This window comes from Vanacampus margaritifer, chromosome 1 (assembly GCF_051991255.1).
Source record: "Vanacampus margaritifer isolate UIUO_Vmar chromosome 1, RoL_Vmar_1.0, whole genome shotgun sequence".
Taxonomy (NCBI): domain Eukaryota; kingdom Metazoa; phylum Chordata; class Actinopteri; order Syngnathiformes; family Syngnathidae; genus Vanacampus; species Vanacampus margaritifer.
Genome location: NC_135432.1, coordinates 15,310,737 through 15,335,558, shown reverse-complemented (window position 1 = coordinate 15,335,558; position 24,822 = coordinate 15,310,737). Strand labels below are relative to the sequence as shown.

The 24,822-nt window shown below is 38.6% G+C and overlaps 1 protein-coding gene across 1 annotated transcript in view; it reads right to left on the bottom strand.

Annotated features, from left to right (window-relative positions):
* plxna2 (plexin A2) overlaps positions 1-24,822 on the bottom strand; it is a 205,279-nt gene that overhangs the window by 53,012 nt on the left and 127,445 nt on the right. The window contains exons 6-12 of the mRNA XM_077575927.1: positions 23,283-23,406; positions 18,877-19,030; positions 14,611-14,707; positions 9,456-9,570; positions 7,361-7,561; positions 6,671-6,767; positions 5,288-5,487 (exon numbers count right to left, since the gene is read on the bottom strand). Coding sequence (XP_077432053.1) covers positions 5,288-5,487; positions 6,671-6,767; positions 7,361-7,561; positions 9,456-9,570; positions 14,611-14,707; positions 18,877-19,030; positions 23,283-23,406 — 988 coding nt within the window. The remainder of the gene's footprint in view (positions 1-5,287; positions 5,488-6,670; positions 6,768-7,360; positions 7,562-9,455; positions 9,571-14,610; positions 14,708-18,876; positions 19,031-23,282; positions 23,407-24,822) is intronic.

Sequence of the window (24,822 nt, the reverse complement as noted above, 5' to 3'; positions counted from 1 at the left end):
TAAAGTAAGTGTGTCACTGCATCGCCTAAGGGGTCTGAGTATGTATAAATCTTTCAGCACTGTTTGGGCATTCAGAGTATGTAGGGTTGGGGGGGGCGGGGGTTGGACTGTTGGGGAATGGCATAAGGCTAAATATATCCATATCAAGAAATGGCAGCTATTTGAGTAGGCTTAAAAGATTGTTACATAAGAAATGGGGGGAAAGGGGGACGCCGCATCCATCCATCCACTGGGGGTGGCGGAACGAGCGATGCGTATCATAACTCGTTATTTCTATCGTCAAAAATGTGGTATGAAATTACTAAATTGATCAATCTAGCATTTGCATCAAGGAGAATATTTTGTACAACTGCCTCATCTTGAAACAATTGAAGGGCAATTGCCTAATTGCACTACTTGAATGGATTGCAGCCCAACTTTTTTTTGCAGCCGGAATTGTTTGCTGTATGAATTGGGGGGGTCTCAGTGTTTTATTGTTGAGCTTAGTTCATTATCTATTCAGTTTATTACATCATACAATATTTAACAATAATGTTAAAGTGTAATTGCTAAGACAGTTACTAGATAAAGATGTAACTGTGGAAAACACGTTTTTTTTTCGTGGACTTTCTCTAATCAGTCCCAAGTGGCAATACAAACACAGCAATAAGCCAGTGGGAAAGAATACAATCTTTTTTTTAGGCCAACTAAGGAGAAGATAGTTTGTACAGTGAAACAACTGATATTTAGCGCTGTTGTAATGACCTGTTTTGACCTGTGTTTTTCTAAGCAGACCAGCAACACTTCATCCAAGTATTATCACACACGCAAGCGCACTCCGGTCACCCTTAGCCCTCAATTCAAATCCAGTACAGCCACGCCACGCTCTTCCTGCAATCCATTTAGGGAGTAGAACCGTGGACTGCCCGTATAGTCACAGTGTCACTATAGGGCGATTTTCAGCCAATCAGCTTGCACATTGTATGAACCAGCTCTCGCTGTGAAGCTTTCTTCCTCTATCTCACTCCGGCTTAGGGGATCAGAACTCTGTCCACTTAACACCACCACTTCATTCGATACTTGGCAGATTTTGCCAACTATCACAGCAGGACTTAAGCTTGATGTGATGCGCTAAACTGAGCAGCGATACAGTCAATTTCGGGAGAAGAAACTTCCAGGGAAGTAATTAGGCCCATTTGAGAGGACAATCTGTTTGTTTGAGCAAAATAAAGGGAATGAAGAGGTACAAAAATGGCTGCCAAAGTGCCTCGGAATGTCCATCAGGGTACTTCACATGAATTAATGGTGGGGAAAGTTATGCTGAGGCAGGCGAGATGAAACGAAATGCTTAGAGCGAAAAGCAATAATGCACTACCCCAATGGCCAATGAGCTTCCTGCGCAAAACTGAACTGCAGTAGCTGACTGAGATGAGTAAAAATGCTAAAAAAATAAATAATAATAATAATAATTAATCTAATCATTAATGTGTTCTGTACTGTATCTGCTCGATCCAAAGCAAAAGCCATATAATCTTAAAAAAACAAAATGTAGTTAGTGTTGTCCATTTTCTTTATTGGGTTTAAAACAACACCATTGGGGTTAGATTCCACTTCCCTGATCAAAATTCCAATAAACTGGTACAAAGTGTCCTACAAAGTGTTTTCTGTTGTACAGGAAACCTTTAAGCACTGCAGTCTGGTAACCTCATAGAATGTTGCCAAAACGAAGTACAGTATAGTAAGGATCAATGATTGTCCTACCCTAACTTTTTACAATATAACGACAGAAATTTTGTTCCATACTGAGTTGCTTTGTACAACCGAGCCTTCCGAAATCAAAAGGGTGAGGAGAGTTCCTTTCTACAGCCGGCGACTGACAGTCCCGCCTGCCTGCTGTGTACTGTAAACACCTTGTGAGGAAGAGAGAATATGTTGTCTTTCCCGAGGCAATATTTATATTCAGTATAAGGCCGAGACGCTTTTCTGTATTTGTAAAATGTAAAAAACCGTCACAGGTTCATCTTCCTTCAAAAGACCATCAAACTTCATTGGATGTTGTTTGTGACTCACTGCATCACCTCAATATTAATGGCCCATAGTGGGAGGTGCCATGGCACTTAATAGAAACATTCATTATTCAAAAGACCTATCTTGTGGTCGGCACATCTACTAATGTGCTCCTATGTATACAAATTAACTCAGTGTGGAAGCTTTGGTGCATGCAATCTAAATCAAATGCGTTAATACATTCAATACACCAGAGGGATGTCTAGTCTACCCCTTAAAGAAATTGTAATCACAGCGAGAATAAAGGGGAGGAACTTGTCTGATGCAATGAACTTGCACTATAAAGGTGTTTCAGAAGTGAAGGCAAAGTAGGCCAAAAGGTGTTACTTGACTCTCATTCAAACTCTCACAGTCCTTCTGCTATCCTTGCAAAATTTGCTGAGCCAAAGCACATTGTCTCATTGGATGTGAAAGACTTCCAGAGAGTTATCTGTAACCGCTGGTCATAATTCATGTTGTTACAGGGGAACATCGAACACAATCTGTTCAGGGACGTTGGCGGACCGCTACTTGTCGGGATTTTTCAACTATGTCCAATAGGAAATCATGGAAAAATAAATCATCCGTTTCACGGTCAAACTGCTGTAAAAACAGCTTAACTAAACCACACGCTGCATTTGAACAAACTATGCAAACATCTGCACATTTGCAGGAGACATTGGTGCTTGGGGGCTCCCTTTGCTGAGCTGTGAAAAAGAATACGGAATTTAGATTTTTTGGGGGTTTTATCATAGATGCTGGAAAAGTCACATCAGTGCATATATTTCTATGCCTTAATACACAAGGAAATGTTCTGCTTTTAGTTACGTTGCTGTCTAAATGGCCATCTCAAGTAGTGAGTGTCCTAAAGCTAGATTAGTCATAAACAGAGCCATTCCAGCTTGAATTATTTCATAACACATCTGATACGTAGATGCCAATCCAATTGCATTATCTGCTCATTCAGAAGCAATCGATATCTTTACGATAATATTCATATTTTTTTCATAATAAGGATTCATTAGATGAATATGTCTGTTTTTAAACAGTTTAAAATGCTAAACATTATTTGTTCTGTAACTAATAAGCATAAACAGACACACAAAATAGCCTTTGTTCCGGTGTTGTTTTTTTGTCTAATCTAGTGTAAATACAGAAAATAATTAACAATGACATTATATCAGTGCTAAATGAATGCTAAATAAACCTACATGGGGATAAAGGGGTCATATAATGGTGTGTTACCAAGCATAATTAAAGGGTATAACCTCCTGATTCCTCAGTGACAGTAACCCACTCCCAAAGGACGATACACTTACAGGGACAACAAAAAAGGTTCAAGGTCATGGCCCTTGAGCATCTCATTTGTGTGTCGAGTTGCTGCATGTTTGAAATCATGAATGCACTTCAATGTAGTGATAAAGCAGCACAAGATGGCTGTTGGCAAGCTACTGAACATTGATCGACGTCATTATACAAAGAAAAACATGCAGTCACCCATCAGTAATTGCTTATGGGATTTTGTAAGTGGGGGGACAGGGACTAAAACATGTTGATATATATACGAACAAACGCTGTCGTAAAACAATGGTGTTTGTTTTCATTTATTTTGTATGCCATAATGTAGACCATTCACCCCAAGTTACGGAAGTTTTTAGTTTATTGAAAAATAAATAAATAATTACAATTGTTCTCTACTTCTAATGGGGTAACGTGTCGTTCATATGCCGTAGATGCTCTTCACTTCCCCCTATAGCCTGGGAGAATATCAACCATAGCGGGGAAAATCCGCGCTGTGTATGATGAAGACAGCAAAACGTGGCGCACACCGTCAAGCAAAAACCCTTAGAAAGTGGAGAGTTAGGGTTAAAAAACTGAGGGGGACACGCCCCCCCGTCACAAATAGTAAGAATTTGCAAATAGTAGACATCTGCCTAAAGCTGTTAGTAATTGCCGATATTAATGATTTGATTAAATAGGCACATTATTGATTGTTTCACTCAACTTTTTTTAGATCATCTGTTTATCCAAAATACAGAAGAAGAAGATGAAGAAGAAAAAGAAGAAGAAGAAGTAATGCTATTCATAAGGTAAAATAGGTTATTTAAATGCAAAGTTGTTTGAACTTTTATGATTCAGTTACTTTCAAAGGGTTTTGGTAACCTTGAGGGATGACAAAATACATTAAAAGTCTGCGCGTCTTAAGAGTCTAAAAAAACAGGATGTCTGAAGAACTATCACTTATAATGCATTTTGTTGGTTTTTGTTTTAGAGAAAAAAAAAACTTTTTTGCAGTCTCACTTTATTAGAGGATTAGAACATATAGTTGATACTTTTATCAATTGTTCTTTAAATTAAACAATTCTGGTTTTGAGAGCAAAGATCAACCAGCAATTCTTTCCATACATATCAAAATGCAGCCAATATTTTGGCAATTTTTAATTTTTTTAATTTACATTATTTGTCAACTATAACAAGTGGGCTTCATTTGACTGAGCACAATAAAGTCTGGAAGTTTCAGAATGGTAGCTTTTGACTGTCGGGAAAATCAAGCGTATAAGAGGGACTTTAACCCATTTGCTCCCAAAAATGTATAATTACGTTCTATTTTACATGTTTTAAGTGTGCCAAAGACGTATGTATATGTTTTTTAATGATTTTTATTTTAATTTATGCTAGAACATGCAGAAGGCTTTGATGCAGCCTCTCAACTGTAAAGAACAGTTGAAGAAATTGTAGTTATTACACAAACGGCCAGCAGGTGGCAGCAGCGCAAAAGAGATCAACTAGGAGCATGTTGAAAAAAAGCTAATTTACTCACAATTTCTGAATAATGATGAAACTTAGCTATATTCTAATGCTAATTGCTGCAAAACGGAAACAGATAGTAAAACCTTTTTTTTCCTGATGCAAGAAGAGACTCTAATCTTTCTTTTGGCAGGTTCAATGTTTTTATAGCAGTAGAACACAACATTCTATGGCGGTTGCAAAAGCAGTCAAAATCCAGAAAAACAGCCGGGAGTGAAGGGGATTGCTTCAGTGAAAATCGATGGGAGTGAATGAGTTAATTATACTTTTAAACATAGCAAGCAAATAGAGAGCATTCATTAGGAAAACACACACAGTATCAACTATCCCCAAACCTGGATCAGGCCTCTGTGACAGGTTAAAAAAATCCTACAGTAATGGAATATGTACTGCGCACAGTTGATGTGAAGCACTGCATTGGCGTTTATGGCATTAAAACGTGCAATGTACTGACCTCAGTGATGCGTGGGTTAGTGCACTTGACGTTTTTGCTGGACAGGTTCAGCCAGCGGGTGGTGTAGGGGTTGATGGGAGGGCAGTGTCGACGCAAGGTGCACTTCCCCTCGCTGCTGCACCAGCCACACTGAAACTTCCTGTTGGCCTTCAAACAAACGCCGCAGCTGTCCCTCTGGGCTGCACACTTGTACAGGTGCACTGGGAATTACAGACAAAAGAAGACACAAATGTAAACACATGCTGTGCGCACACACTTTGTTAAACCTGGACAACGTTAGGAGTGTGTTGTAACATTTGGTGACATTTAGGGCACACGCATATTGGACCGATTTTACAGTGAGGTGCCAAAGCATGGTTAACCATTACTAGCTAGTCCACACTCATAAGTGCATGCTTAAACTTAATTACATGTCATTTCACTTTTTGATACGACATTCTGATTTCATGGCTTATTTTGAATGTTTCTATAATACAGAGTATTATATTATAATGGCAGAAAATTGTCAAAACATTTTATTTTTATCTATTTTTTTTCTGCAAAAATCAAATCAGATACATTTTTATAACATGTCAAAAGTAGAGGCTATAGAGGTAATTTTTTTTGTTGTTGAGTGAAAGCTGTAATAATTTGACATGAAAAAGTCATAATATTGTGGTATGTCAGTCATAATAATTTGGGGGAAATATCTATTAATAAAGCTATAACGTTAAGCAGTAAATTCCCCACATGAATGTAAATGCAACAGTATTAAGCCATGCAGCCACTGTCGCTTGACAGAAATCTGCCATTCGGACATTGGATAATATGAGAATCCTGATATTTAATGGCCCACAGGAATTTATCTTCACACTCACAATACAAAACACCAAAAATAACAACAGTGTGTGCTCTTTTTTTTTTTTTAACCCATTAAGGCCGGGAGCGTATTACGGCGTTTCTACCTTTAAAGACGGCAGAGCGGATACGTCATTTTTTTTGTTTTGACCAATTCTTGGTCTCTTATCCAATTAAATGTAGCATAATATAAACAAGAGGGTGACGTGGGCTTCGTGGCATGTCTTGGAATATAAATTTTCGCGCATTTATTGCTGACGCAGATTTGCGGGAGTTATGAAACATCCAAAACCGGCAGGACTACAGCCTACTATGGGTTAAAGGGGAGCACAGTATGGATGTGTGATTAAAAAAAATATATATTTCTGCTGTATTCTGACTTATTTTACCTTTGGCAGAAAGAATGATTGACTTGAATATTCAATATGTTTACAATGCATACCCATGCATGTACGGAACCATACCAAAATGCTCCTCCTCCAATCGTGCCAGGGAAATGTAGCGTGCTTGATCAAGGCACCGTGTGCCCTTATTGACTGAACTCACCCTGAATGTTCTCTGGGTTGTCAATAATGAAGTTGCCGTTCCACACCACAGAGAAATCCACGGGCAGCTCACTGATTTTCATCCCCTCGTACAAGTACTGAAAATAAGTGTGAAAAATAATTGCAGGATTTCAATATGAGGTAGCTAAAGAAAAACTTGTAGATGCACTTGCTCTAGTATGTCATTCCATTGTTACGTCAAAGTTACATCATCTCATCGTCGTAGAGTTGCCAAAGTGGGAAAGCGAGAGAAATAGGACAGCTGGGCAGACACTCGAATCTCCCTCTGGCCTTGAAAGATGCTGTCCTGAAGTGCCTGTTATGCCCTTATTTCCAGTCTGACTTTCATTTCAAACATGTGTCTGGGCTATTCTGCGTCTGTGTGTGTGTGTGTGTGAGTGAGAATGGCGGGGCATAAAATGTGTACATCCATAGATTGGATCCGCAGGGGTATATAATGCAGAGGTCAGCGTGCGCTTGACTGAAGGGAAGAACCATGTTGCAGTGTTTCCATGCTAAATTCTCCACTCACACCCTTCAACCGAGTGAGTTTTATTTTGGAAAGATACAGTACATTGTGATGTGCTTGTGTTTCCAGAAATAGCCTGACATTATAGAGTGGCGACACGGCTGCAGGCACCAATGAACTCAGCAACAGAAGAGCAGGACAACAATGGGGAAGCCAGCCTACCGAGCTGTTCTGGCACTGAACGCTGGAGCTGTTGAATCGGAGGGCGGTGACGCGGTGGTTGACCCCCTGGATGTGAAGGACGCACTCGTAGCCCCGCTGGCCAGACTGCGGCTGTGGCAGGTTCTTGGCTTTGAGGGTGATGGGTTTCACCTCCCCCGCCGGGATCAGAATCTCCTCGGAGCGCACCAGCTGTGGACAGTCCTGCCAGGCGGATGCCGGACACAAAGGAACGTTGGTGCCAACTAGTCTTGTAAATAATCATGCAGCATACAACAATGCATAGAGTGTGTTAGCATCATGCTGAGTAATGGAGGGTAAATGGACTGAGGTATTAGGGTCCAAAGTAAGAACAATGGCAGATTAACAAGATCTATTTGTGGCACTAAATGCACTAGAGTCGTCATTTTGACTGTTCTCAAAATTGGATTTGTTGTTACTCTGTTTACATAGATTAACGATGTTCCTGTTTTGTTTTTTTAACTTTTCCTCTCTCTGTATGTATATTATTGCTGCACTGGCATTTTATTGTATTAAAAATCTAAAAATATTTAGGAGTCATTAATACATTATCTCTGCGACAGTCAATTTGACGGCCCTATTAATTTCAATGTACATCTTTCGCGTCGCCGGGATCTGCGGGGTTGCGCCGCTGGGCTTCTCTAGTTGGCGCTGCTGGGCCTCCGTAGCAACTACCATTCAACGCGGAGGCATTTGGCTTTGGATACAAGCTAGAAAAAAAACACTATTCTACAGAGGAGACTTTACAAAGCTACATTCGACGCAGCTCAAGGTAGAGTAAAAGCTTATACTAGTAAAGAATAGGCTCCTAGATGTGATGGAGTCGTGACGTTTTTGGCACTACAAGCCTGATAATCGAAATTATTACACCCGTTTTCCACAGGAAAGCAAGAGAGGGGCTTTATTATCTACTCAAAACAGCGAGTAATAACCATATTAGGCGATTACGTGAGTGCAAGTCGTCAAAATGACTGCTCTGGGAGATCTCGTTGTTTTAGAATTCTAGTAGTGCTAGTGTTATAGTCCAGACAGATCCAATTAATATCATTGCAAATAATGTGTTAAATGACCCCATAATCGATAACATACTGCATTTACCTTTAAGCAACTTTTGTGAAGAACTGCTTTAAAGCCACACAGATCTTTGGAGTTTGAGTCAAAGCATTGCACGAGACCGTCTTTTAGTGGCTTTTTTTGCCGCAAACAAAAAAATGAGAACAACAAGTAAAGTAAAAAAATTCACATCCAAAGCTTGCAATGAAAAGTTTGGGTTTCCTGTTTGATTTTACTTACATTTTATAGTGTTTGACTTAGACTACTACACATGACATGTGGTTAAGACATTTTTACACTTATGCTACTTTAAAGCGTGCCTATACATTTAAGAAAGGTTTATTGATGGTGACAAATTGATCTGTATTACTTAAAGGGAAAAACATATCTGAACAAATTGGGATTATTGTGGTACCAATTTAATTTATTCATTCCCAGCCATTTTCACTGAAGCAACCCTCTTCGCTCCTGGCTGTTTTACTGGATTTTGACGGATTTTGCAAGGCCCACAGAATATTATGTTATGTTGCTATAAAAACATGGTACCTACCAAAAGAAAGATTTGAGTCTTTTCTTTCATCGGAAATAAAAGTATATTTGTATGTGTTTAGCATTAGCAATTAGCATTAGAATATAGCTAAGGTTCATCATATTCACATTCATGGTAAAAACCTGGCTGATATCTTATACTCTGCTGCCACTTGCTGGCCGTTTTATTAAATAACTACAATTGCTTTATGCCACCTCTTCATGTCAGAAGTTGCATCAAAGTATTACAAAAAATGTATTTACATGTTTTTTGGTTTGAATTAGTTAAATACACAGTACACTATATTGACCAACCAAAACATTATGACCACATGCACAATGAAATTACAGCCACAGAAAAAGCAAAAGTTAGACATGTCAGAGAGGGAAGGATTTAATTTGAAACGTATTACTGTTGTTGCAGTAATAACAGTTGATAATGTTATGGCTGGTCAGTTGTATGTTACTGTGTGTATTTTGTGTGCTTTTCACCAACCTCCGAGGTGTTGACCCTTCCCTCCTGGAAAGAACAGCTTGACGGGTCGTGGGTGCACAAGTTGCGGTACTTGCACCAGTGGCAGCGGAAGGCGCTGTTCACACATGACAGACACCTGCATGGGCACACGCGCGCACACACGCAGAGTGAGAGTGGCAGAATCAAAAGGAGGAGGGGCGGCAGCTTTGTCAAAGTTGGCCGACACTCTACAGAGGAAATGAGTTCTGATCCCAAGTGGACACCTGCTGTTGTGTCCTTGCGGTTGGCACTAGAACTGATAACAGGGCCAAGTCCTCACAGCATGCATTTTTACGCTGCTTTACATTCAAAAATGTACAGTTTGGTCTGTGTGGAAGTGTGTAAGGGGGGGGGGGGGGGGGGGGTCATATTTAGCCTGCTAAAAAGCAGCTGTCATGATAAAAGCAAGTGGACGACACAGTGGGCGACGGGGAGTAATGAGGACAAATAAGACACTGTCACAGTTTGATCCCGCAATTACCATTAGCACAGCATTGTGGGTAATTAACAGCTGTTGTGTGTGTGATTGTCTATGTGCAAGACATACAATGCTGAACAAAGAGTGTGAGGTGAGTAAGTCCCAAAATGTTAGCGCTGACTGCACCTTTCACAGTTCATGCAATCATTGGCCAGTCGAGAGGCCAATCAATACACCCAGCACTTGAAAGAACTTGCAAAAAAAAATCCAAATAAGAAACATAAATAATAAACAGAGTAGAGAAATTTGAGCAGTTAAATAGTATATTCTTGCCAGATTTAAATTCAGTGTGTTTATTGTGCTTCTAGTTCCGACCGAGCCTTCCAGCTTGTACTGTATCTCTGCTTAATACCTGCCAGGCTGCATTTATTGCAAGTGCCCAAGTTATCAGCAGAAAAGTACTTATCATGCAGCACGCAGACCCTGTTTGTGTTGATCCCAGTTAATCTTTATGACTATTTATATTGCAAAAGCCTTGAAATTGTGGGGCTTCTCATCTATGCTGGCTTCATTTAATGTTAAGTGTACTAATTGAAAATGAAAGTTTTCTTTTTGAAAACACCGATTACAGTAGAATTTCTAAGGTTAAACATAGTCTGTGTCTGACCTCCAATTTGTTTGTCATTCTAAACAAATTTGTCATGGGAAATAATGAAGATTAACTGTCACCATCATCAATAAGAACAATAAAACACCCAGTCCTAACCATTATGACGAGGGTGTACTTTTGTCATAAGCATAAGAAGTAAGCTGTTAATAGTAAAAGGCAGGCTGACCAGATTTTCAAAACTAAAAACTGGGATACTACATTTTCACTGGAACTCAAATAACTTACTTATATAATAAATTACGACCAGGAACTATTTATAACTAATGTAATCGCTAGTCAATCTGGTGACCGGTGCATGGTTGTGTTATTACTTTAGCTAATGCAACCACTTTATAAACTGATATATAAATTATAAATTTGCTATTAGCAAATTTGTGACTTAATAAAGTGGCAAATTTACAAAAAAAATTATAAATTATATATTATATATATATATATATATATATATATATATATATATATATATATATATATATATATATATATATATATATATATATATATAATTATTATTATTATTATTGTTATTATCATTAAAAAACAGGCTTGTATTAAATGATCAATTGTGCATATATATATATATATATATATATATATATATATATATATATGGAGTACGTAATTTCCACTATAATATGATCCAATCAGAAACATGAATCATGCTAAGAGTATATGACATGACATGTGTTTTAATGACAAGGCCACGGTTTTTATTAGATTGCAACGTCATTTACTACGCTGTGCATTCAGGCACAGTTGATAACAGTGTTGTTATTACAGCAACGCTTCTGCTGCCTGCTCTCCTCCTGGCGCTCACTTTGAAATATTCATGGGTGCAAAAAGCATGGGAGGGATTTCTGACTGAGCCCACGGATGCAAAAGAATAAGGCCGACTCGCCCTCAGGCTAACAGAGAGCGCGCAATGTGCGAGAGCACAAGCTGGCATTCGATGGTATGCGAGGCGGCCCGTGCCCTTTTCTCGTTATGCGTGTGTCTAAGTGTGTGCAAGTTTGAATCGTTGCTGATGAAAAGAGTTGATGTGAAGGCTGATAATTGCTTTTTCTCTATTGCTCTGGCAAGGTTTTCATAGAGTCGAAACATATATGGACCTATATATAGCGTGAGCTCTGAGTGTATAGTCTGTGTTGTATGCGAACTCCACAACAAGACAGCTTGCCTATGATTTAGCTGGCGAGACAGTGGCTGCAACATTTTGTTTTTTCCATGTCGAGGGGTAAAGTGCTTTTTGGATTTGTGCGCATCTGTTAGCACGGCCGCTGTGAAACCTCCTAATCTCTCGCTCTCAATTTAGTGATACTTCCAAGTCAGCAAGTGCTTTGGAGCTCACTCAACACAGCACAAACTGATACAGTCAAGTGAAGTCAGCCATTGCAAATGTGCTACACAGACATCTCCAAATGTAATTCCAAACTAGAATGGCCCTCAGTAGAGCACATGTAGTCCTACACCAAGGTCACATAACAATGCAAGATAGTGATCGCTTTCTATGTGTTAGCATTGCGGCTAGTGCAGTGTTGTTGATATTTTTAACTAAAACACAAATGTTGAGGCCTAAAACACAAATGTTGAGGCCTCAGCAACCACTTTCAAAGATTATATACCGGGAAATCCAGAGTGTTGTCTCACTTTCTGATGTGCTTTTTAAAAAAAATTCAAAATTTCTCTTCTCAAGGCTTTAAAGGTTACTAATTACGCCACATATAATATATACCTGAATAATGAATTAACCTAGAAATAGTCTAAAGATTCTTATTCCATAGTTCCTTTCATTCATGGTCAGTTATTGTTTGTCTTAATTACAAGTCAGTGCCTTGCCTACAAGGTTGTCTTAGGGTTAGGGTTTTTGGGGCACTTGGAATGACTCCACAAAACAAGAATTATGATTGAGCGGGGGTTGGCTGGATTTGGAAAAGAAAAATCCTACAGTATTGGGAGGCATGGATACACGAGGGGTCAATTGTTTGAGGCACATGAGCCCTTTAACAACCTGCTTGACTAATCAGTAACTCGCCACATTACTCAAGTTATCAATGTACTTGCTCAGGTGGGGTTTATTTGATTGTGCCACTTGGAAAGTGCATTCTGTGGTGAATTGGTTTTGTGTATTAGGTCAAATTAACTTAATGTGACTCACACACATAGTTAAGTAAGCGTCCTTGAGTCCCATGAAAGAAGCTACATACTGTAAATAGAAACAAAAGCTCCCCATCCATTTATAGCACTAACTGGAGCCTCTCCCACGTCAATCTAGGTGAGAGAAGTGGGGTTCACCTGAGACTTGTTGCCAGTCAATCCCAGCACAGTAGCCATTAGGACTCACATTCACACTGCATGGAAAAAAACAACTTGTAAGATTTACTTTTAAAAAATTCTCACAAGTATTTGCACTTACTCCAATTCAGTAAAGTCTACTGCTCAATATCAAGCATATCACACTCAACAGAATTAAGTAACATTTACATGCAACTAAAGATTGATTACAGTTGGAAAATATTAAGTAACTCTTACTGAACGTAATTATAAAGTTTCTTACTGTAATGTAGTAAAGTTCAGTTATTGCAATTAGGTCCTAGCCATTGCTTGTTTAGTAAATCTTAAAAACAGGAAATGATTACCAATATGAACCAAGTACTTGCATTAGCTTTTTTTATTTGACTTTACTTAATTATACTGAACTCTTAACCCAATACAGCTTAGTAATTGGACTAAATTTGTTGAAATAAATACAAACAACCATACACGCTCACAATCACACTTGAAACAATTTAGTCACTTCAATTAACCTACCATGCATGTTTTTCGGAATGTGGGAGGAAACCGACAAAACACGGGGAGAACATGCAAACATCCTCTGCAATGAGAGGCGGACGTGCTAACCAGTCAGCCTGCATTCCTCTAATAAACCAATTAAAGATAATGTTTAAAAAAAGCCCTTTTGTTTAGTTTTGAAAAGCAAAACAGTCACACTGCAATAGAGACTCAAATTACAAAATAAAATACAAACAACTTACCCCAAATTCAGGCTTCATTTATAATACATAAACCAAATTGCAGAAAAAAAATGACAACTTCAAGTTTCCGTCTTTGTAGAAAACAAATTGAAGTTAAAAATTACACAGGTTAATTATTAGGTGTTAAGCAAGACACTATATAATTTGGGAACTGAATAATACACACAAGTCAAAATTCTATTTTTCCTAGATGGCATTTCCCAGGAAAAATAATTCAATAATAATTAAATTAATTAAAAGCACACTAATATATTACCTTAGTGTACATACATAGTGTAATTAGTGTACAATGTGCATTATAATGTATGTTACGCATTTAAACATGTAAAATTATAGAAATCTCTCTCTCTTTCTCTTCCTAGTAAAGTTAACTCGTTTTTAACAGTTCTAAAATTAAACATGTTAACTGAGTAAATCTTAATTATTAATTTAATTTTTTAATTGTAATTTTTAATTTTATTTCAACATTTGCTGTAAAAACATTACACGAAAAAAAAAAAAAAAAGCACATTGAAGTATACCTAATGTTTTTAATTAAATGTGAATAACTGGGGGGGAAAAAATAGTAAATATGATTATGAAACCAGGGTAATAGTTACAAGGGCACAAAGTTCTTTTTATCAGTGTGATGGTCAATTTAGAGTCTTCAGATATAAGTTAATTATCATTTTTTTCGCGGAGTACGGGAGAAAACTGGAGTACCCGAAAACCACAAAAGTATGGGGAGAACATCCAACTCCCCAATGGAAATGTTCCAATGGAGATTCAAACACAGATGCTCTGAGTCTGAGGAGGAATTACTAGTAATAGCAATTGTTTCAGTTTGACTACACCAATGATTAGATTTTTTATAACGCCATAGAAATAACAATAAAATATGCATGACATGAAAGGGGTCCCACAAAATACAATGTGACGAGAGGACATTTCAGCTTTTATAGTTACAATAGAAATTCCGAGCATTGAATCAATGTGGTTTTGGCCTGGGCAGCAAATGTGGAGATGAGAGTTACTCACAGTTGGTGGACGCTGCAGTTGTAAAACTTGACCTCAGTGCTGATGAGCATCTGACCCGTCTCCTTTGAATTGAGTCTTAGCTCGACACCCGACCAATCTGAGGGAGAAGAGACACAAGAAGATGCTGAAGAGAAATTCTTGTAAAATACTTGTAACAGTCGAGCATATTGAAATGTGGAGTGGTCTTTAGGTATTTTGAAAGTGTGTAAGACTTTGCAACTGATTGCCTCATTCAGATTATTGGCCGGCAAAGCCATCACTGATCACTAATGAAGCTGTTGGAAATTGTAGACAAAGAAACAGTAGACAAAGAGTGAAAAACGGATGTTTAGTTTCACCCAGTAATTATTGTCATACTAAATAATAATAGTTACTAAACAAAGACAGAGTGGAAACCATTTAAAGTACATTGATACTACTGGGCATGTTTTAAACATTATTGGACTTTTTTAACCAAAAGATCAAAGTGAGAATGTTGAATTTTTTTGGGTAAATGATGTCATGGCATTTCATTAAAGTACTTACTAGCGCTCATGTCTGTAATACACTTTTCACAGTCCCTTGGGGGCGATATCCATTGTATCTGGGGATTGCTCTGATATGATTTTCATGTTTAAACCAGCGTTAAAGTCGTCAATTGATTTCTTTAGGAGGCATTTCGTTTGTGTGAAATCATTCGTCAGCGCTTACGGAAATGACTCCTTTTGATGACTTTCCGCCTTAATCAGGACTCATCCAATAATCTGTATTAAAATAGAGAAATTGGATAGTTCATGGAAGAATGTGTTGTGCATGTTGGACTGCAATTCACCCTGTTATCCAATTTCACTGTATTAACAGGGTGCGTCAAAAGAAACGACATCATATCCAACGACATGTCGTGTGCAAATGAAACAAATAAAATTTCATGTTGGAAATCAAGATTCATTCATCAAAATTCCAACAACATATTCAAACAGATGTGGATTTTATAACCGAGTGCAAACCATGACGTGTCACATGACCCATTTTCCATTTTGCTTTCCTCTTTGAGTTTGTTGTGCTATGTGATAACTGGTTATTAAACTTCAAAATCATGACATATTTTTGGCAACACACACTATAGTTCCACAAATTGAAAATACACCCAGTCACAGTTTGTGCTCTTTTATTTATCCAAGCAGTATTCTGGTGTACTGTCTGTTCGCAGTACAACAGCCTCTCATCTATCTCATCTATCTATCTCATCTAGCCACACGGGAATAGACTCCATAAATACAGCGTGTGTGCGTGTGCGTGTGTGACTGAGTTGTGTACACTTGTTTGTGTAAAGCAGCCTGAATTTCTGATGACATTCAGTGTGTAGGAGGTTTGTGTGACCCACAATGCCCTGTTCTCTCCGTAGCACCTGTTGGGAATCAGGCTCTGGTTTCACACAAGTGTGTAGACACATTTGCCTCTCAACATCCGGTGCAGAGTTGCTGTTTGCACAAACTCCTCTCCTCAAGGATTCAGAAATGAACTACTCTCCTTAAATCCGTCAACACGACAATGATTCATTGCAACACCTGTTTCCTTGTAGTAGAGTGTATTATACATACTAGTGCATACTGCATAATACCTGACAATTAAATAAACATTCAAAATAGATTCATCCATCCATCTCAATTGCCAGGGTTTTCATCAGTATTTTTGTATTTATCTTGAAAGCGGCTCATATTCAAAATGTTGACGGTCCTTTCCATGGTCATTTGCATCAAACATGAGATACTGCATGGAACTTAAACATATTCCACATTCAAATATATTCATGATCCATGACAGCTCCAAAACCATTCTGTAATGTGACACATGACTAATCTAGAATGCAAAAAAAGTCATGTCAAAAGTTCAAAAAGTCGAATGATCTTTCGATTATTCCTTCATATAATTTCCATGAACCTGCATCATTGAATGTACAGCCATTTTTGTTTTTTTGTACCTGGCTATCATTACAAATTGTCCCAGCTGTTGATGGGCCCGAAGTATGTGTTTTTGGCGAGACGAGCTGGCCACAGGGTGATGAAACCAAACATGCTGAATAATAGATGATGTGCAGTGTGTGTGAGAATCACTGTGTGTTTTGAGGCGGCTGGGCAGTGGGGGTGCTAATCCTCCATCCTGCGAGTAAATGACAGCTCTGTTTGCCCAGAACTCCCACAGGGAACGAAGCATCAGGCCCAGATATGAATGTTCTCCCCGAGGTAAATGTCATTCGCAACCTCCAATCTTCTCATAATCCACACAGCTATCTGACTTTGCAGAAGAGGAATGGAACTGTGGGGAAGTCAAACTAAAACAAGCAGAAGCAGGGAGTGAAGCCATCACCTCGCAGTTTGAACAGCTTCCACTTTTCTAGGAAGATAAGGTGTTGAAGTATGCACATCATCATTACTAATGTGTCTTTGAAAAAATATTGTTATAATAAAATATAGCTTTGTATTAATATTTCAATTTTTTTCTGTGGTGTGTTGCCGCAGAATGTGATTTCATGTCGGTTTACATTTGTCCGGGTTTTGCTTAGGGCTGGGCGATATAAACCGTATATTCAATATGAGGTATCGCATGTTGATGACGTCATTGCATAGCAAATGTTGATGACGTCATTATATGCTGCAGTTGATGACGTCATTGTATCACCGTATCGTATCTGTATGTCTCGGACGCTCAGCATAACAAACAAGAGTAAAAAAAAAATATTACAAGTGGTTCATGAAACTTTTTTTTCCTATCACTATTTGCAACTATTTCAGTCTCTTTGTATTATATAAAACCCAGACCTGTGCTGTTCACAATAGCCACTTGTGCATGCTTTTGTGATCTTCAAGTGAATACTTGCTTGAAGCAGTTGTGCTGTTTTCATTTAAAATATCAGCAATATTTTTTATTTGCACTATTTTTCACCAGAGTGATGACTTTTTAATTTTGATTTGAGAATTGCACAATAAATGTTGTCATCCAAAATAAATGTATTCTTTCCTTGTTTTGTTTTTTTAAATCGATTTAGCTTCTATAAAGGACTATGTAAACCAGTAAGCAAATTATTTACTAAAAAAACAACAACAGACGAACTAAATTTTATACCGTGATATATACCGTTACCGTGAAGGGATGCAGTTTATACCGTGATATGAATTTTGGGCCATATCGCCCAGCCCTGGTTTTGTTTTAGGTGTTGACCTTCCCTATACAGTATATCGTTGCTGCTATGTGAAAAACATTTCTGTCCATTTTTGTCTTTTTTCGTTTTTTTGTTTGTTTTGTTTTTTTTTACATTTTTGGCATGTCTGCATTCAGTTTTAGCCCCAAAATTAATGAATTAATTAAAATTGTTTTTTACATAGCAGCGACAATATGCTGCTTTTCCCTAACTGCTTTTGGTGAGAAAAATGTAAATTGTTATATTTTGTTCTCCAACAAGATAAGTGAGTGATGTGGCAAATAACTGGGAACATGGACGGATGGATATTATTGTTGTAGCTTGATTTTCTGAATCAAAGAGTCAATTTTCAACTTTCATTTAAGTTGCCAAATATAGCTCCTTGCCCAATAAAGTGTGGTTTCTTTGCGCAGGTAATACATTTCTCAGGAGGAGACCGTCTCTCAGTGCCAGAGTGCTAATCCACCACATTAACTTCCCTGTCTTCTCCAAGTCAACATGTTAGAACTTTTGCGTCCGCAAACAACCGCAGGGTCCTAATGTTCTCAGCCGTACCATCATCCACAGGCCAGGGGGTAACAATCTTGTCCTCCATCAGGTACTAATGCGGCTGGACCTTTTGTCGGGCACACCTCTCAGCTACTCTGCCAATTCCAGATCAGTGGGAGCTGATGTGCACCGGTCTAAAAATGATGCTGAATCAATGCTGCTTTGGTAAGTGTGTGTGTGTGTGTGTGTGTGTGTGTGTGTGAACTGATTGAAAAAGAGATGGGAAATCGAGGAATGTCCAAAGGCTGCAAATAACGATGGACTTCCATCCTCCCAGTGAGAATCCAAATGACCAAAACATTTTGTTTTGTCTTTTAGTTTCATTATTAGTAATGATCATGGTGAAATATGTGCTCAGGCCAAAGCTATTTACAAAAAAAAATATTATTTCGATACCATCTTGTGGTATTTTGAGGCCAAGGAAATCTTGGGATTCATAGCCTTGTTTAATATAAGAAAAACGGCAGCTGGTCTTTTGTTGCATCTATAGACAATAACAAACTTTTTTATACAATTTTTAACAATAATATCAACTGTACCTTGGTCAGAAGGGATGAGGGGGACGTCCTTGGCAGCAGGGGAGACGCACAGTATCTGGTTGCCGTTCACTTGCCCTTCCACCTCCGTCAGATTGCCGAAGGAGCAGGTTATTCCAGCCGAAAGGTCCGGAACATCGCTGACCTTCACCAACAACTGAAAGTGGAAGGGTGGAAATGAGAAACATTCAATTTGAAAACAACTAAAACACATAATACTGCACTTATAACAGATAAATCCTAAAGGCTGGAAATATGTTTTTGAACAACAGTTCTGGTTGATTGTTGCTAAATATGAAATTGTTAAATAAGTCAAAATCATTATAAATGGAGATATATTTTGGGTAAGGTTTTCATGGAACAGTGACAATATTCTGTATGTTGTGCATCGCTGAAAAGCCACACACATGCAAACATGGAGATGCGTTCGTTTGAAGTCATTCTCTGGAGAGCAGTGACACAGGCGATGCCGTTTTCAGCTGCTCTGCCTGTGGAGAAACTTATTTATAAATACATTTTGCAGACACGTGTCGTGTGATCGCGCTCTCATCCAAAAAGGACAGCAGCCTGGATAATTACCACCGTGGCATTTCATAGTCTTGTTGCATTAGCAGTCATATATGGGCCATGCTGTTTGAAGTTTCTCTTTGTTTTTATCTGCCTGTGAACTAAACACCGCAGGGCTGCTGGGACCAAGGAAGGCAACCGAGCAGCTTAACTGTCGGCCTTTTAAGAGATACACAATGTCCCGGCAGCGGATGATGTGGCATCCCTTATTAGAGTATAGTAACCGTCAAAAGGATGCTGACATCTTCTTGGGTTAGCAGTTTTATTGTTAAGAATCAATGTTGATCGTCTGGAATTTGATCGATGTAACCGATGGTGTGTAAGTTGTGTTGGTACAGCAGCAACTAATAGAAGGTGCAAGGAACTAACTTCTGAGTAGTTTGCCGGTGTTGATGCAGTTACTGATAGCCCATGTAGTCTAAATTTCATTGTTGTAATTTGCCTGAATTGCCTAATATTTATTGTGTGTAAATGTCAAAAGCTGTGTTAAATGACTTACTGTGTTAAGCGCGAGTGTACATATTGTTTTTGCTATTTATTTACCAATGTCAGTTTGTGCTAGTGTTGCTAGTATGCTACTAGTACTATTGATTAGCCACATGTGTCAATAGTTTGTTTGTCTTGAATAATACTAAGAAATCAGTCATGTATCGATCGTTGGTTCATGATTGTGTATATGCTAAAGGCACGGTGTTGATTCTTTGCAGATTATTCTTTGTCTGTGTTGTTACAGACTACAAAAAATCAATCAATCAAATCCATTTTAATTGATTTGCCGCCATTTTGTTGCATATTGTTGTCATCAGGCCAAAACCTTGTAACTCCAAAATAGCCAAAACAGCGTGTTGGTTTAACCATTAACATTGTATCATCAATGAGGGAGGACTTACAAGTGTGGACTGACCAAAAGTATAGATTTTTGGAAAAATAAGAAATTTGCCAAAATGTGAATTATAAGGTTTCGGCCCGGCGCAAGTAATATACAGTACAGTACAAGCAATTACAAAACCCATTAATTACTCACAGGTATTCACTATTAATCAGTCCCATCCCCAGAGAATAGTGTTTTTTTATTTTTTTTATTTACTACCAGTAATGTAGAAATATGAACACACAAAGGTATCCATCTAATACATCTGTAAAGTTATAGCCTACTGATGAATGCTTCAGTTTGAGCTCAGTAACACAACTCTATTGGTCCACAGATTTCTGCAAAGTTTGGTTACAATGCCGTCTTTTGTTTCCAATCAATCAACATAACATGCACTGTCTTGAATACAGAAGCTTATTTACACATTTGCGAGCCTCAAAATAACTTTTTGTCTTTAGGGACCAATTTGGCTAATCAGCAACTTTTTCATTTTGAGGGGCAATTTTTTGCAGGCTTATTCCAGGGACCTGAAGCAAGGGTTTCATTCAACGAAAATATGACAAATGAGCAATTGTTTTTTATATGATCAACAGTTTTTATTTCTCAAACTCAGATTGTGAATAGAAGCAAACAATATATTTTTGTCAATCTATATTTTAAGTGGGGCAATTTAAAAAACATTACATAATAAGCCTATATAGTACATGGCATTTTTGATTTGGACTTTTTGGTGTTTTAGCAAACCTAAATTGACTTAAAAAAAAAAAGACCTACTGTCATGAAATTGAGAACATTTATTGTGCAGATCACAAAAATAAAATTTTTTTAAAAAACTCGGGACTATTGTAATAACAAGTACAAAAACTGATATTATAAATCCATCCGGCTGCAACAAAATAAAATACATTTCCGCTTCTTAGCCTTATTTTGTATAATTTTCTCTCCAGACACTCAATAAATTGCCTACTGTTTTGCTGTTCAAAGTGTGATACTTTAATGTGCTTCCAGGCAGACTTTTATGAAGTCTGAAGTGTACTTGATCATGCGAGCACTTAATTCAGGTGTTAAATGATTACATGCCAACCTTAGGTTATCTTAACAATTAGAATGGCTTCTCCGTCTTCTGTTAATTATGCCACGTCAGAACACCACAAGACCGATACTTGTCAGAAGTGTAACTTATTCACCGCCCTTAAGGCATTGATTAGGAGCCACTCTACATATTTAGCTGCACTAGTAGCCAGCCAAAACTTGTTGCTAGTTAGGTACTGTGGCATAAGTAGCACCAAGCTTGCCTCATCCTCCCGCGGGTCATGTAGGTGACATGAAGCTCATTACGCAACATACGTCCATCACAGCAAAGCTTGTTGGGACTATCTCCGCCATTCAATTATAGCAAAAACTTAAAACTCTGTGATTCTCATTGTTGCTTTTCCATCTGTTTTGATGGGGCGCAAAATGCACATTTTGACTCACAAGCTGCAATTAAAAACAGCTTATTTTGAACGTTGCATTTGTTTATGTTTATTTCTAGCAAAAATCAACCTTAAAATGTCCATCTCCATTCATCACGTTGGGAATGCTTGATTACAGCAAGAGCAACAATCAGTGCTTTTTGTCCGACATGAAATTCCCCAAGTAACCTCTCATGTTAATTAGCCTCTCAGCGTTCATGCTGGGAGACACGTCCGTATCTAGGATAAACACTCAAAATTTGCTGCTACACAAAGTAGACTTGTCTCTTGACTGTCAAGCCTTTTTTTTTTGTTGTTCTCTCAGCCGCCTTGTCGGTGGTGGAGTGGGAGGTTTTTACATTCTGGCAGCCTAATTGGCACGAGGTGTAATAAAGGTGATTGGATTGTTTCCTCTCTGTTTCGAGCGCTCTAGCGAGGAGGTGGCGTTGTCATGGAGATAGTTAACTGGCCCTGTGGAATCTTGTGATTTTTGCCAGTGTGTTCTCGTGGATAGTTAGAAACAAACGTATTGAGTGCAGTATTGAGTAAGACCTGATTGTCAAAAAAACAAACATATAGAAGACCTGAATAGCCATACTGTATTCTTTTGTCAAAACAAAAGCATTAGCTAACATTGGTGTGGAATGTCACATACTTGGGTCTTTATACATATGCCTATATTCCATCTCAAAATGTTCCCAAGTGGAATCTGGGAATGGGATTATAATTACCACAGTCTCTGAAATATCTATACTTTTTCTTTTTCACCCATCCTCTGTATTATTGTATTGCAGCAACATTGAAAGCCACTTTTTTACACACACACTCGCACACACGCACGCACATACACATACTCACCAACATAGAAAAAAAAAAAGAAGAAAAAAAAGGATAGCAATGATGGTGACATGTCAAATCGGTAAAATTACCGAATGAACAATACTGACCTCTCCAGGAAGAAAATAAAAAAATAAAGCCACTTTTTTCCTAATAATTGTTAGCCTGTAGTTTAATAAAAATTATATGTGGCATCCCAAAAACTTTGTTTCTTGATAAGAACACCAGCGATTTCAGTCTATGTAAGCAAGGTTCCTTCATCAGGTCCCAACTGAGAATTTTTTTGTGATTGTCCAGTCCAGTCGTGTTCGTCTGCGTCACACACACATGCGCACAGCTCGGCCCAAGTTAGCGCCCAAATGCTCTGTCCTCCTCTGCACTTGGGCAACTTTTACCACCCACTAAGCCTCCCACACAAACACATCTTGGCAACCATATTGGTTGCTCCGCACCATGCAAGCAAGCGTATGCGTGCTGAAACGCCAACACAAAACTCTTATGAACCCTCCCGTCTCATGTTTATGCATCACACAATCAAGACAAGGGAGTCAGTTCACGTGATTCTGCTTCTGTACGTGGGTAGCAGATATGGAGATGAGAACTACTTTTTAACATTCACGTCCAAGTTGTTTGGCATTATGCATTTATTATGTATTGTGTTTGTGTGTGTACAAACTTACTGGTACGCTAGGCTCAGAGACTGCGATGCTATCGGGGTACACGGTGATCTTCACACACTGGTCCAGAGAGGCGGCGAAACGGTATGGCTCGTGTGCACGATTGCAGCGGTTCCTCTGGGAGCATCTGAAGAGAGGACAATCATTTTCAGATCTCCTTCAAGAATGAAAAATTCTAAACATCAAGTGTGTATGAAATGATAAACCAAGGACTTTCAATTGAAGCATCAACGTGACTGATGCGGTGAATCAGAGTCCATCTGTGTGTGTGGATTGACAAGATTCACTTGCTAAATATGTAGGCTGCTCCGTTAGCTTCTTTGCGCTAGCAGCTAACACCAGAGCTATACCAATGCTTGTCACTTGCCATCAAAAGGTAATGTGGTGTACAGTAAAGCATCTGTGTGTTTTTCCATTACATTGGTGTTTAATTCCATTTTATACGTGCGATAATCCATGTTAGTGTCTGCTTTTATTTGTATGACAATAAATAAAGTAACGTTAGTTTCATGTGTTGAAGGTTTTATGAGGGGGCAGTCAGTTTGGAATGTTGCAACAAATTATTCAACACTTGGATTCAGCTTTCATCTAAAATCAATAGTGCTCATGCTTTTACATTAAAAAAAATCTGGAAAGTTAGATAAGTTTTTTTTTATTTTTAATATTTGTATTGTTTAAATTATACCAACTGTCCTATATTTATTATCTAGTAATAGAGAAGTAAGGAGAAGATGTTTATCAGACTTTTTGTCTTTTTCTTTCATCGTCATACCCTTCTTTACAAATGACACGCCAACCACTGGCCTGGCATGTATTGTATCACATTGTTTCTGTCATTTTATCTGGCCATTGTTTTGATGTCTTAACATGAAACTTTTCTGTCCCTCTCTAACCTTCCACACTCCAGTTGAGTGTAAATGACACTATTCCCTACTAAAGGCAACACCGTGTGTCTCCCACACGACGTCCCTACAACTCACCACGTCCCTCATTAAAACTCCGCCACACCGTTCTCTTCCTCCCTATTAAAAGTGTGTGTTCACTCCAACAGTCTGTCCTCATCCATAGTGTCTGGCCTGCTTGCTTGCTGGCTGTCTGGTTGCAGCAGCTCTAATTGGACTCCGACGGGTCAGCCCCTGTCCACGGCGCTGGCTGATGGTCCACTACAAGCTGTGGGCGTGCACGCGTGTCAATATGTGTTAGTGTTAGGGCCCATGTCACGCTTGTGAAGCACACATGCTCAGCCCTGCTGACTCTCAGTTACATCTCTATCCAACGAGTCTGGGCACAATTACATTGTCAGAACTTCAGGCAGCATCCAGTGCATGACAAAGATGATGCACGTGCAAGCACACACATCAGGCATATAGTACACTGATATGGAATGCACTCTCCGGGGGTCGGGGAGAGTTTAGAGAGCAGCCAAGTGCAGAGTTAGCGTAGCAGTGTAGTAATGGGAAAGTCCCACTGGGAAAGGAGTGAAGGCATCACACACATCTCATTTCTCTACTTGTGGTTGTTTATTTTTACTCTCTTAATGTAT